We start from the raw sequence: 15606 nt of genomic DNA, 5'->3' as shown, positions 1-15606 counted from the left end.
TGATTTTAGCAAATGGCTGCAATATAACAAAGAGTGAAAAATTTAAGGGGGTCTGAATACTTTCCGACCCCACTGTATATTGCTTGAATAAAATAAAAATAATCCTATGCCTTTATTTTCATGTGACCACCATGTCAGTTCTGACATAATGATCAATGGCTTTGTTGATAAACAACCCCATATCAGTGATATATGACTCTGTATTCTCTAGGTGCACTCAATGTGGACATGGAAAAACAATAATTTCGTAAAAGTTGCAAAAAAATATAATACAAATTAAAGCATTTTGAAACATTAAAAAACTAAATTTAAGGAGCACAGTAGTCCTTAGGGGCATTTTAAAGCCATTTGCACCCTTAAAAAACACTATATCCCAGCTTAATTTTACCCTCCCCATTGATTCCAATACATTTCACCAGAATATCCTGATTTATGGCAAACTTTCATTAAAGTGAAAACTCATCCCTAATCAGAAGCCAGGCTGCACAAAATTGCAGATCCTTTGGTGGGTGATTGACATAAAATTGACATAAAAAGGGTTTAAACTATATTTAGTTGCTTGTCCAGAGTTTAGAAAAAAGCACTGTGGATTGGGCACTAAGATGTACCAACCACATGTTGGGACCATCTTTCTTATTTCAAAGATTTTTCCAGAGCACAAAGCTGCTGCTGTTTTAATAAATAATAATAACAATAATTATAATGAAAATGATCATCATCATCATCATCGTCATCATTATCATTTACTAGGGTGCATGTTTATTAATACCCAATTAAAGTCTCACAATTTTTATCTTTTTATAGTCCTTTGTGGCTGTTCTTTTTTTTTAGAAATACTTTAACCACACCAGAGCTGAAGAAGTTTTTTTACCCTTTATGACCAGGGTATTTTTTGCTATTCAGCACTATGCTGCTTTAACTGGCAATGCAATACTGTATGCAAATTAAATTTGTTATTTTTTTCACACAAATAGAGTTTTCTTTTGTTCGTATTTGATCACCACTGGGTTTTTATTTTTCACTATATAAATGGAAAAAAAGACTGAAAATTTTGAAAAAAACAATATTTTCTACTTTTTGTCATAAAACATATCCAATAAAATCTAATTTGGTCATAAATTTAGGCCAAAATGTAATTCTGCTACATGTCTTTGGTTAAAAAAAAAATACCAATAACTGTATATTAATTGATTTGTGTGAAAGTTTTAGCGTCTACAAACTGTGGTATATACAGTATGTATATTTCAAAATTGATCAATTCTGATGTACTGACGGCCTAATTTCTTGAACTCCTAAAACGCTAGGACAGTACAAATTCCCCCCCAAAATTACCCATTTTTGGAAAGTAGATTTAGTGAGAGGCATTTTTGAAGTTGTAATTTGTTGTCACAATTTTTTTGAAAATAAATAAATTGAATAAAATTTGGGTTTTTGCCACATAATTTTTTTTACATATTGTCACTAGTGCAGTACACCATCATTATGTGACCGATGTAGCGGTGATCAGAGACACTGAGTGGTGAGAGTACGTTTAACAAAAAAACATAAATAATACTTTTTAAAACTTTTTTCTTTCATTTATATACAATGCTTTCATCAGAGTAGTTCAGTGTCACCATAGTAACACTGTATTGCTCTCGGGGATGATCAGGGATTTTTTTTTTTACATTGTTTGCTATTACAAAGAAGATCATTGTAAAAGGCAAAGTGTTCAAATGTAATGAATGGGTTAACCATTCATGACAGCTGTGATTACTAGTGATCTGTGATTGGCTTCAGCTAATCACATGGTACAGGGTGCTGCGATTGGCCCCGGTAACATGGGACAGCTGTGGGCCAATCATAGCATAGGAAACACAGCTGTTGAATTCATAACAGCTTTGTTGACACTGTAAGCATGTGATCGCATAGCGCCTGGGGGGGGGGGGGGGGCAGACTGTGCGCCCGCCCCCCCCAGCCTGAATGGGCAAAATTATGTACATATACGTTTTGCCTGTACGTACCGAACTGCCGCAGTATAAGTACTGTGGCTAGTAGGCAAGTGGTTAAAATAATTTTTTCCGTTTCATTAATTTTTATTAAGATTTTCATATTAACAACAATAAATCAGTACATCCGTATACAGATACAAGTATTAGTCCTTAGTTCTTTCTATAAATGCATCCAACACGCAATTTTACATATCACGGTGTACAATCTATATTTACTTTTAACTGATTTAAATTGAATATTTCAAACTGTTTTCTTATAATAGCAAATGTAGGGTGGGAACTAGGAACCACCCCCCCAGACACCCCACCTGGGAGCAAACTGTGTCCAGGGAGGTAGTCCCCCCGCCCCCCCCCCCCTTCATTCAATCAATTTGATTGAACAGTTGCTTCTTAGCATTCCCATTGTACTCCATATTGTCTGTATTATAAATGCTTATGTGTATGGGTGCAGTATAACATAGGGTTGCTGAAGATGCACAACATCAGGAGAATAAAATATACGGGTAATTGTTCAAACTTTCACTTAATGAACAAATAAAAAATAAAATAACCGAAAAAGAGGAAAAAAAAAAATTAAATAAAATAATTTTTTATCTAAGTGAAAATAATGCTTCCTTCCCTGACACTGCGGTGCTCAGTGCTGTCATAGCTGAGTAACAGCCACACCCCTCGCTGCAGGAAGATAGAAGGTGTGTCTGCCAAGGTCTGTTACTGAGTGCTGATTGCTAAGCGCACTGGGTCCAGTCCTATTGCCTATTAGACTTCACAGTCATATTTAGACACAGTGCCTAGCTGCCAATATATGTAATTTTTACATTAAATTTTTTCTGATCCTAACATTATTGCTAATGAAATTCAAAAACGAGTATACAATGATCATGATCGATTGTTCAAAAATATAAATTTCGTACTGTAAAATTTAATGCCTCCATTTGTGGCCGTTTCCATCATGAATGTGGGCATGTGAAGCCCAATCGAGAATGCATGCGCGATTCACCGGCGGCCGTACAGTACTCCCCACAGACTCCTGGGAAATGATGTGTCTGTAAAAAAAAAATTTCCTCCAAATGTTTGTTTATAGGTTAACCCCTTGCCGACCGACTCACGCCGATATACGTTGGCAGGATGGCACGTACAGGCATATTAACGTACCTGTACGTTGCCCTTTAAGACGCGGCATTGTGGGCGCGCACCCGCCGCAAGCTCCGTGAGTGTGATCGCGGGTCCTGCGGACTCGATGTCCACGGGGATACCCGCAATTGTCTCACGGAAAGGAAGAACGGGGAAATGCTGATGTAAACAAGCATTTCCCCATTCTTCCTAGTGACAGGACACTGATCACAGCTCCCTGTGATCGGGAGCGATGATCAGTGTCGTGACACACGTAGCCCACCCCCCCCACAGTTAGAACACATCCCTAGGACACACTTAACCCCTGCAGCGCCCCTACTGGTTAACCCTTCACTGCCAGTCACATTTACACAGTAATCAGTGCATTTTTAATCGCACTGATCGCTGTATAAATGTGAATGGTTCCAAAATAGCGCCAAAAGTGTCTGATCTGTCCCCCATAATGTCGCAGTCACAATAAAAATCGCAAATAAGATATATAATGTAGCAGCGCTCAAATCCGTGGGTATAAATATGAATGATGTCAATAACAATATATATATATATCTACCCACACCAATGTGTGTATAAAGATCAATAAAAAGGATTAAGAATAAATAAAAGCAATAATCAATAATCACATGAAAAATAGTCCAATACTAAGAAGTCCTATGCTAAAAAGTCTATGGTATATGGATCATCAGTGATGTAGATGGATGCGGGAGCCAGAGGGATCTATGCAGACACAATACCAAGGGCAGTTTCCTGTTGAGTGAAGTCAGCTCTCCATACAGACATAAAAATTCAAAGAGAAAGCGCCTCTTAAGTATCAGTGTTTTATTCAATTATTAAAAGCATACATGAGCACTTACATTTGGGCTGGTGAATGACAGCTTCCATAGAGAACAAAACCCGGTATCGTCAAAAATCCAAGTGTATGTGGCTAGATGGATGCCGGGCGGATGGCCGCGGGCCTCCGCTCGGAAACACCGGCTCTGTGTGCGGTACGGTCGAGAAGTCACTTCCGCGTTCCAACAGGGTCACATGGGTGATGACGTCACTCGGGTAGTTCAGATTCACAGGGATCCACTACGTGTTTCTGAGCATGCACGAAGCTCACAACGGGCATGCGCGCTCCTTTATCAAGTGTGAGCTTCGCGCATGCTCAGAAACGTGTAGTGGATCCCTGTGAATCTGAACTACCCTAGTGACGTCATCACCCATGTGACCCTGTTGGAACGCGGAAGTGACTTCTCGACCGTACCGCACACACAGCCGGCGTTTCCGAGCGGAGGTCTGCCCGGCATCCATCTAGCCACACACACTTGGATTTTTGACGATACCGGGTTTTGTTCTCTATGGAAGCTGTCATTCACCAGCCCAAATGTAAGTGCTCATGTATGCTTTTAATAATTGAATAAAACACTGATACTTAAGAGGCGCTTTCTCTTTGAATTTTTACAATAAAAATCGCAGATCGCCGCCATTACTAGTAAAAAAAAATTAGTAATAAATATGCCATAAAACTATCCCTTAATTGTAGACGCTATAACTTTTGCGCAAACCACGCTTATTGCGTTTTTTTTTACCAAAAATATGTAGAAGAATATGTATCGGCCTAAACTGAGGGAAAAAATGTTTTTTTAGATATTTTTGGGGGATATTTATTATAGCAAAAAGTAAAAAAATTGCGTTTTTTTCAAAATTGTCGCTCCTTTTTTGTTTAAAGCGCAAAAAAAAAAAAAAGACCACAGAGGTGATCAAATACCACCAAAAGAAAGCTCTATTTGTGGGCAAAAAAGGACGTCAATTTTGTTTGGGAGCCACGTCGCACGACCAAGCAAGTGGCAGTTAAAGCGACGCAGTGCCGAATCGCAAAAAAAGGCTCTGGTCTTTGGCCAGCCAAATGGTCCGGGGCTGAAGTGGTTAAAGGGAGTCTTTTAATGTAAAAATTTTTTTTAGGGTGGAACTCCGCTTTAAGCAGTGTAAGTACCTGAATTTGATCTGGTATTAGCCCCTTGTAGTCCCCATACAGCAGAGCTGGAGTGTGAGAGGAAGAATCGTCACAGGGAGCCAGTCAGTTAATGTGCTGACAAGGAACATGCTGATAGGAGGAGAAAGCATGAGATGAGATGAGCTCATCACTGTGCTGACTTTCCCTTCACTGTTCAGTCATTTTTATCTTGTGTTTGGCTGGGGTTCTGCGTTTAAGTGTGTGTCAATCCAGAAACTTTTTTGGGGGGGAATAATCAGAACTCTTGCTGGGTTCTTTTCTGTTATGATGAACTCTGTTAGAAAGAGTTATCTTCAGTTCCTGTCTTGCTGACATCAGTTTCACCAGACAGGAAGTGAAGAAAAATCTACAGCAAGGACATATACAGAAAAAAAAATCTGGCAGGGGTTCTAAGCCTTCCGCTACTCTACGAAACAAAAACATATTTTTATTTCTGTCTGTTATTCTGTTGAAGAGTTCTTCCTGACTTCCTGTGTGATAAAATGTTGTCATCAGAACAGTAAAAGAGGATAATTCTCCCTAACAGATCCCTGGGTAGCAGTAAAAACCTTACATGTTTTAACTCTTCCCTATATTATCCAAAGCCAATGAAAATAGTTTTGGTTGAACATGCATGTAAAAGTATTTGTGAATCCAATTACAAAATCTGATATAATCTATAAGATGTTAATACAGCTAAAAAGTAATTTTACATTTGTTTAAATCCTGCCATAAAGGTTCTTGTTCAGCCACTTCCTGTTATTGAGAGACAACACTTTGTCCCTGGTTCCCAATTGCTCAAACCAGGAAGCCACCCTGACCAATGACATGCAACTGGCTCAAGAGTGCATGTAGACAGGAAATGGCAGCAAAAAAGCCATAGAAGATCAGTACTAAACCTATCATATAAAAAATTTAAATCGTATATTCCAAAACAAAAAATAATTTAAAGTTGGTTATAATACACAGAGCTTTAGCAAACGAAATTGTCATTTAATCAGGGTTATTCTCTTCTTAAATGGGAGATTCCGGATTTCTCTTGATAGTTTTTCCTTTTATAGATACAGGGCTATGTTTTTGATACTGTTATGCACTCTGTCAGACTTCAATTAAGTGACTGTTATGTGGCTGTCAGACTTCTGGTGAACTCTAACTCCTAACACTTTAGTATAAAGCCCAGAGAAAAACAAATACTTTTTAAGTACACTTAAAAAAAAAAAGAACACTTTATTGTGATAGTGGCTAATTTAGACTCTCAGTACGTTCCAGCTAAACCATAGTTGTATATCCACTGCAAAGTCCAAAACTATTTAGGAGTAGACCAACCAGCAATGGTAAAAGCAAAAAACATTTTTGTCTAGTATTAAACATTCTGTTGGGATAGTAGCTAAGTTAGACTCTCAATTGGTCCTAGAAAAATAATTTAGGCTGGGTTCACACTGCAGCACGCTCCGGCTCACAGCAGGAGTCCGGTGCGTCTCCATTCACTGTTTCAGGTCCGATTTCAGCCCAAATTTTTGGCTGAATTCGGACCTGAAACGGACAAAAAGACGCACAGGACACCTGTGCAATTCGCTCCAGAGCCGCATTGGAGATATCCCGCTTCATAGAGAGCCGGTTACAATCTCCTGCTATGCAAATTGCAACAGTGTGAACCCAGCCTCAATGATAGTTGTACATCCACTCCACCGACCAAAATCATTTAGATCAGACCAACCAGTGATAGTAAAGAGCAAGGGAGACCAATAAACAATGCCATACAATGTAAAGTGTTTAGCGATGCTTGGCCAACCTCAGCCTAGAACATTTTTGTTTAGTATCAAAAACTCTGTTGTGATAGTGGCTAAGTTAGACTCTCAATCAGTCCCAGCTAAACCATTTATTGATAGCTGTGCATCCACTCCAAAGACTAACATCACTTAGAGTAGACCAGCCAGCTATATAGTAAAGGGAAAGAGAGACCAATAAATGTCTCTGTACAATCTAAAGTGATTTAGGAGAAGTTGGAGGAGTAATCTACATGCTTAAACCTTAATAGTTATGCATATGTGATTGATTCTTTTTATATAATAGGCAGTGGCAAGTTCTGCCTCCAGTTGTGGAACATCTACAAGACTCAGAATGTCTTCTAGCTAAATCATTTTATAATAGTTGTATATCCACTTCACAGACTAAAACCATTTAAAGTAGACCAACCAGTTATAGTAAAGAGCAAAAGATACCAATAAACAATGTCATACAATGTAAAGTGTTTAGCGCCGGTTGGCCAAACCTTGGCCTGGAACATTTTTATTGGGGGAACAAATGCTTTGTTGTGATAGTGGCTAATTTAGACTCTCAATCAGCCCCAATTAAACCATTTAACGATAGTTGTGTAACCTCTCCAAAGGCTAAAACCACTTAGAGTAGACCAATCAGCGATGTCGTACAATGTAAAGTGTTTAGCGATGGTTGGCCAAGCTTTGGCCTGGAAACATTTTTGTTTAATATCAAATGTTCTTTTGTGATAGTGGCTAAGATAGACTCTTTATAAATCACATTCAATAGCTGTGTATCCACTGCAAAAACTAAAGCCATTTAGAGTAGATCAACCAGCTATAGTACAGAGCAGGGGAGACCAATAAACAATACTGTACAATGCAAAGTGTTTTAGGATGGGTTGGAGGAGTCATCTGCATGTTTAAGCCTTAACACTTATGCATATAAGAAACTGCAGACTGTACAACATTATTATGTTAATCACTTTAAAAATCAAAATTAGTTTTTTGAGAGTATCACTTGCAGAGTATTATAAGAGATACAAAATAACTGGACCCTTTGTAAGACTAGTGACTGGATACTCAGAGGAACAGCGAAAATCATTTATAAACCCTGTTTAAAAGGAAATTATTCCACTGTTCCCCATAGCAACCAAGTTTGTAACCATAAAACAAGCAATATTTTATGTGAAAGCGCTTACATAGTTACATAGTTTGTAAGGTTGAATAAAGACAACAGTCTATCCAGTTCAACCCGTGTTGGTGTGTGTGTGCGCGTGTAGAAAATAATTTCCCATATCCCCGTATATTGTTTTTGTTAACATTCAGGGACATGCAGGATTCCCCCTATACCTGCACAGAACATGACATACAGTATTTCTTATTCATGTAACTATGGTTTACCACTTATTGCATAGCTCTTAATCCCTCTTCTTGGCCCAAATCCTTCTGTCCCCTCCACAGCTGTTCCTCTTAAAAGCTGAAGTATTGATATTTAAAAGTAAATAGCTTGCTTCAGTCTTAAATTGTTTATAATTCTCTTGATCCTGAATCTTTTACGTATTATACATTAATTCAATTAAAATTGAATTGATATAACATGCAGTAATATTCTTTTTAGTAGTCTTTAACTTTCCATTTTCTACCCAGAGTTAGTCAGCTATCGGCTGGGGTCTCTGCAAACCCAAAAAGGGTCAATGAGTCTGTTTCTGGCACCCTGAATTTATCAGATATGCAGTAATCTTTAGCAGGTCCTAGAATGCTGATATGATGATAGCTTAAATGGTTTACATTTTTAACCAAGTATGTAAAAAAAAAAAAACAAAAAAAAAAAAAACAGTGTATTAAGCTAGACGATTCTTCCATTGCTGTCAGAAAAAAAAAAAAAGAAAGATGCTGGGAGAACCATCAGTTGATTTGTAACTGCAGGTTCCAGCATGTTTGCTATCATTGTTGGTCAAAACCAGGCCTTGGATCCTACAAGCACCAGCTAGTGTATGTATAGCTCAACCTACACAAAGATGTACGATGACTGGCACCCTTTCTGACATACTGGCATACTGAGCCTCTGTGCTTTTTGGCCCTACCAAACCAAGTTTAAGAATCAAAATGGTAGCTAGGTGCATAATGTTGCCTTCGTTTTCATCAGGCTCCATGTTTGCAGAATGCTGCAAAGTATATCATAGTCTAATTCAACATATATGTAGTGCATTGCAATATGCTCAATTGGTAAATGAAGGCCAGAACTAAAATACAAGACATTCATATGAAACTGAATAGGAGAGAAGTTGTGAGTCCAAAGAGTAAATACTAGAAATGGCTTTTAGCACCAAAGGCAGATTTATCCCAAAAAGACTGACGAAGCTCAAATAATTGGAGCACGAATTGGATAGTTGGAACACGATTGCAACATGTTACAGTATTCCTATACAATATGAGTAAATCCAGTGATGCAATATCCCTACTACAACATCAAGCAAACATCATATCTTACCTCTGGCAATAATATCTTCAATATCTTGATCGAAGCCCAGTCGGTGGCATTTCCTCCACAGGCCCATGTTGGTGGAATTATATTGTCTATTGCACTCATCGGCAGCGCTCATTGCAAAAAGCTGCCTCCTGTTCCTGGCTAGAAGTAACTTTCCCTCCCAGCGGTCTAGTTTCGACCTGCTAGCCCTCAGTGGAAGATTGTTGTTGGAGTTATAAATGAAACCTGGGTCGATTCTTCTATTTGTGAAGCCTTTGCACCTTTCCCGGTGTCGTCTAGCATCTGTCTCATACCAGTGGTCGGAGCAGATCGCTACAGCTAGCATGCCTAGGGCACACAGGGCTAGGGACAGTCCAGCATAGAGGAGTAATCTTCCAGCAGCCATCCTCCTTCTCACAGATCCATCAACATTTTCTCAAAAGGATGGTAGTCTTTGTGCTGGAGGCCAGACAGAACCCACAGGCTCTACTGTGGGAGCCAGGAGAATTATGTTCAAACCTTGACGTTCATAAAATCCAATCCAAGCATTGCATTTATTAGTTCTGGTTGATGTGAGTAGCTGGTAAGTCATTAGTTTGAACCCAACTCCCCATAAAATAAATAAAAGCAGCTAACAATGTCTTCACACTTCAGCCTACCAATTGACCTCCAAAATGAAGTACCTTGCACAGAAAGTGAATCATGGTTGATTGAGCCTCCTCTCTTTTTCAGTCTGATGGCCTCAATGTTATGTTGACAGCAGGTTGCCTGTAAACAGTCTCCTTATGGGAATGGGAGATGGAACTTGAGCAAAACAGATGCGATATCCAAATGAAACCTGAACCCCCACCGTGTCCTCGTTGCAAAAAATATGGTCAGCAGCACTGTGCACTTACCTCTCAGCATTTGTCAAACCATGTGCGATGTTGGGTGTCTAGCTACATAGGGCTAGATCGCCCTCAGCAAAGCAATTTAGACTCCCTGTTGTGTCTCTGGAAGCAATCTCCCTGTGGGCAAGCAGACTGTTCCTTTGTTTCACAACACGTACATCAAACCTTGAGATTCCACCCTGCTCTTCCATTCACTGCTCTGGGTGTTGACTGTCAGCAAGCATATAATCATCAGCTGAAAGATTTCTTTACTCTTGTATTGCTGTGTCTCATCCTCTGAAATGCTCCTCTTGGTCTCCTCTGAAATGGAAGGTGAGGGAGAGGGGGGAGGAAAGAGAGAGAGAGAGAAAGAGAGGGAGAGAGGAGGGAAAGATTTCAGCACCATGGATAGCAATGTTCAATCTAACAGCCCTATCAGTCCCTTTAAACACAAATAGCTGTATCAACACCCTCCGCCAGCTACTAAAGGGTGCCTCAAAGCTTTATTTAAATAGGGTTTAGGATTGCAGCCTGGTTCATGCTGCCAAATAATCCTCAATCTTATCTTATCCTCCCCGTCTCAGCAACAATACATCCAAGATCAGATCAAGCAGTGGAGAAAGATACGGCTTAGCAATCTTGATTTTTATCCTTGTTGCTTTAAATAAGGTGAACAGTACAGAGCTTGATCCAGGACTAAATACAGCTAAAACCAGCAAGCAGACAGGCATTAAACATCCACAAATACAAAAAAATAAATAAAAAATGCATGCAGCATCGAGGAGGTGCAAATCTGCATCTAATTCAGATCAGCAGCACTGGAATGGCAATAATAAAGCTCAGCAGCTGTCTGAAATGCAATTACTGTGAGATCAGCATTCTGCAATTAATAGGAATAAAGGAAAAGGCAGTTGATCAGTTCACCTGGGAATCTGTGCCTTGTGCATACAGTCAACCCGCAGCTTTGGTTGGAAACCAGAGACAGAATACAGAAGGGCTTCAGCCAAGAACAGATGACGTCACTCATGCAACGTGAGGCTAATGTCTTATACAGTTCCTTAAAGCTGAATAACACCCATTCCTCTAACAGTAGCAGTATGAGTGTGTGTTATTGGGGAGAATGAAAAAAATGCTGCTCTTAGTTCTGTATTACAATGAAAACAAAGGAAACTAGAACATTTTCTAGTATATATATACATATACGGCTCCAGGTTTGAATTTTTAAAAAGCTTGCTTCCTGACTCTCCCTCTTTTGGAACCCAATTTCTCCCTATTTTTGGATGCAGAGTTTTTTTTATTTATTAAATGTCAAAGATATACAGCATACAATAAACATTATTATAATGGTCTAAACCAGGGATGTCGAACTCCATTTCACTGTGGGCCGCATCAGCATTAAGGTTGCCCTCAGAGGGCCCGTTGTATCTGTAAAGGCCCATACACACGATCTGACTTTTTGACAACAAACATGCAAATTAGTTGTTTCAAGGCAACATCTGACCGTGTGTACGCTCCATCGGACAACATTTTTCTGTTTTCATCGGACAAATGTTGGCTGTGCGAACAGACAAACTTGGCGGCAACAAAAGTCCGACATCGGCAAGTCCGATCGTGTGTACACAAAACCATCGGACTTTAGTACAAAGTACAAACACGCTTGCTCAGAACCAATGCAAAAGATCAGCCAACAATACAGAAGTTGACCAAAGGGTGGCGCCGGAGAATTGAACGTCCTCTTTTGAAGTGTCGTCAGTACGTTAAAACGTCACTATGTTCGTGTTTGTTGCCTAAAAAGTCCTGCCGTGTGTATGCTTAACAAGTTCACGGCCAATGCCCTTTGTACAGAAATCCACGGAAAAGTTTGTTTAAAGTCCGATTGTGTGTACGAGGCTTTAGACTATGGGGTTGATTTACTAAAGGCAAATAGACTGTGCACTTTGTAAGTGTAGTTGCTCCAGAGCTTAGTAAATTAGCAGAAGCTCTGCTGACTTCTATCATGTAATCATGTGCAAGCAAAAATGCTTTTTTCTTTCCTGGCATGTGATTGGGTATTCTTTGCAAAGTGGAGCCTAACCTCATTTACTAATATAGCATGGAGCAACTGCACTCGCAGAGTGCACAGTCTATTTGGCTTTAGTAAATCAACCCCTATGCATGCAGAGTTCAGGAGTGCATGGCATACAGAGTGTAGTGTTCAGGGGTGTGCTGCATACATAGTGCAGAGCTCAGCGGTGAGCAACATACAGAATGCAAGGTTTAGGGGTGTGCTATGCACAGGTTGTCCAGATCTCACTTTCACCCTTCCTCCTTGGCTTTGACCTCTGCACCACTCTCCCTCACCTCCCACCTCTGCACACATCTCCCTGCATAGCCCTCATCCCCCCCCCCCCCCCCCCACTTCTTTGAATCTCACCTACCCGGTCCAGGTCTAGTACCAGTGTACTAGTACTTTGCCTTTGCATGGAGATTATTGGTCAGCATCTGTCCCTGCTGTGCCCCACCATGAGTGCATGCAGGGATCTGTGAGAGCCGTGAGCCACCAAGAGCAAAGCTGTCCTTATAATTTTAAATACAGAAAGCTTCCGTGTTTACAAGTGACAGTGGGGAGCAGAGGGTGAATGCTAACAAAAAAAGCCCTGGGTGCGAGGACCCATGGGTCTTGTATTTGACATACGTAGTCTAGATCTTACAAAACCTTTAAAATGCTGTCATAAATAAAGGATAGTGTTGAAAAAGCACCAGTGTGTTGTATTTCTTTTAGTATCCATGTTTTCATTTTGCTGATGTTGACAATTGCAGGCAATTGAAAATTCAAGAAAACATTTTCTTTTTTTTTTTTGCTCATGAATTTTTTATGGTTTTGCATGCGAGGTGTAGCAAGGGTCTGTCATTTACCTCAACGTATTTTCATTAAAAGATGTCACACTTTTTGAGAAACTTGGGGGATAAACTATCTCCTACTGCTTTTTTGGAGGTAGATGTGAGCATACAGAATTAACCTTTTCATTGCAATTTTTTTTTGTGCCACTTAAAGCTCATTTACATTTGCGTTATCTGTGAAAAGCAATCCACATCGGGGGCAAGTGGACTGCTGACATGCAATCAGGAGGTAATATAGTGTTGTCTCCTGAATGACAATTTTTGTTTATGTTTTTTGACAGCCCAATGGGCTTTTTTTCAATGGGAATATCATGCTGCATCTGCAAGCCTAGCATTTGGGTTCACTGTTGTGGTGCTTGCCCCTTCATTTGAATAGGTTGCGTCAGAGAGCGGTACTGCCTATTGAACAGCACAGGAGAAATACATTTTGCCACAACATCGCAGTATTGCGGCCATGGCATGTGTAAACTGGCTGCCTTTGTAACTTAAAGAGAGGGGGTAAAAATGCCACTCCACCGTTTATTTTTACTGTCCCCCAACTGCCAGTGTAAACTAGACCTTACTACTGACCATAATATGCATTGTATTCATTTATATAGTGCAGTTCACAGTCTCTAATATCTGACAGAGCTGACAATCTAATGCCCCTACCACAGTCATACATACAGCAGGGCCAGTTTTGGTAGAAGCCAGTTAAAGTATATGTAAACCCAATCACTAAAATCTCATACAAGCTTTACTATGTCATTCCAAAAGTCATGTTCAAAGCTGCAGCTTTCATTAAAATAATACCTGATGATCTTGTCATGAAGGTCTTTGGCAGGCATTTCCTGTTATAGGGTGACAATGCTTTGTCTCCCATTTGTATTGCTGTATTGTCACCAGTGGCGGCCTGTAATAGAGGACGCAGGGGCACCGGATGCATGCGGGGCGCCGGACGCATTGGGGGGCACCTTAAGCATGGATTCCAATTCCACTGGGGGGGTTTGCTTGCGGCGATCATCCGATCGTTAGTCCCCCCCCCCAGCCACCACTGATTGTCACTCTGAGTGCTTCTGATACAAACTACAAGTGCCCAAGTCAACTCTTACACATGCATGGTCCAGAATGTATGTAGACAGGAAGTGGCTGCAAAGAGACCGCTGAAAAAACAACAGCTAAAAAAAATGGAGAACACAATATTTTATTTTTAAAAGACAATCATTTATGATGCAATATACTTTAGCTAACTGTATATGATTCAGTTAGGCTTTACATCAACATTGACCTACCAGTGTGTTTTTGAGAGGGGGTTTGCATGAGTCCTTATAAAAACTCCAGACAAACTGCAGATATTGTAATTTGTGAAAATTAAACCAGGGCCCCAAGTGCTATAAGGCATGGCACCTGATATGCATAGAAATGTATGGGGTCCTGAGTTCCAGGTTATTGACTAACCAAGCAAAAACATAAATGCAATGCACATGGTTGCAGCATGGTGGTGTGAGCTTTTAGGGGTTAAAACAGGCAGTGAGAAGGCGACATAATGCCTTCATATGCTTGTCAAGCACCTGCTGAAGAGCAATCCACAACAGATCTCTCTTCAGAGGGCAACACAAGTGTAAACAAGCCCTTAAAGAAGGAAGGACATAAACGATTCTGCTGCCCGTAGGCACAAGCCTTTATTGCCCAATGTGGTGTCGAAATGCTTAATGCAGCAGTGAGGCTGCATTCATTGTAGACATTGAATATAATCACTTATGTGTAACAACAGATCTATTTGCTTACCATGTGATGCTTAGTATATGCCTTCAGCCACTTTACATACATATACCAACCAGCAATATGCATTTTTCATAAGCGCCCTTCTTGCTGTCTCGTTAGCTTATAAATATTCTATAATGTACAACATTACAGGAATCATCCTCCAGTTTTACATTACAATATAAGAAGGATTAGCCTGTGCATGTGTAGTAATGTCCAACTGCTTTACTTACACAAAGATGTTTTAAAAAATGGCTAAGGACAATAATAAGATGCCAGGTCTCTGACACAGCCAATCAGCCGCACGTGCAGTGCTTACGCTGGTATAGGGATGAGACAGATCTGCTTATTGGCTGGTACATGGACTGACTCAGGGTTTGTTTAGACTTGCAGATGATGGGGGTAAGAATATGCAGTTTGGCCACATTTTACCATCCCCTTAAAGTTGAACTTCAGTCATTTTTTCATCTTTCCATCTATTAAATCTTCTGCCCTTGTTGTTTTAACTTTGGATAGTAAAACATTTTTTTCTGCCAATAAATACCTTATACAGCCCACTTCCTGTTTCTTGTCTGGAAAAAAAAGCCTAGGCTCATGACATCATGTACAGCTCTCTCTCACTCTCTTGAGAGTTTGCCAGGAAGGGAGGGGGGATGAGTCATAAGAGGGCCAATGAGAGCTGCAGAGCTGGAGGTGTGCCTCTGTGTGTCTGTGTAAATCCAGGAAGTAAAAAAGCAGAAGCTTCAGCTGCCCACAGTTAAAATGGTTGCAGCCGGACTCAGTGGAGGGAGAT

At 40.1% G+C, this 15606-nt stretch overlaps 1 protein-coding gene across 1 annotated transcript in view; it reads right to left on the bottom strand.

Annotated features, from left to right (window-relative positions):
• The window catches only part of TMEM178B (transmembrane protein 178B), a 483948-nt gene extending 472724 nt beyond the window's left edge, over positions 1–11224 (bottom strand). Inside the window, exons 1-2 of the mRNA XM_073621832.1 lie at positions 11115–11224; positions 9346–10511 (exon numbers count right to left, since the gene is read on the bottom strand). Coding sequence (XP_073477933.1) covers positions 9346–9727 — 382 coding nt within the window. The 5' untranslated portion in view covers positions 9728–10511; positions 11115–11224. The remainder of the gene's footprint in view (positions 1–9345; positions 10512–11114) is intronic.
• Positions 11225–15606: the final 4382 nt, after the last annotated feature.

Source organism: Aquarana catesbeiana, linkage group LG03 (assembly GCF_042186555.1).
Source record: "Aquarana catesbeiana isolate 2022-GZ linkage group LG03, ASM4218655v1, whole genome shotgun sequence".
In the NCBI taxonomy this organism is placed as follows: Eukaryota; Metazoa; Chordata; class Amphibia; order Anura; family Ranidae; genus Aquarana; species Aquarana catesbeiana.
The sequence above is the reverse complement of the archived record's forward strand: the minus strand, read 5'-3'. Positions and strand labels throughout refer to the sequence as shown.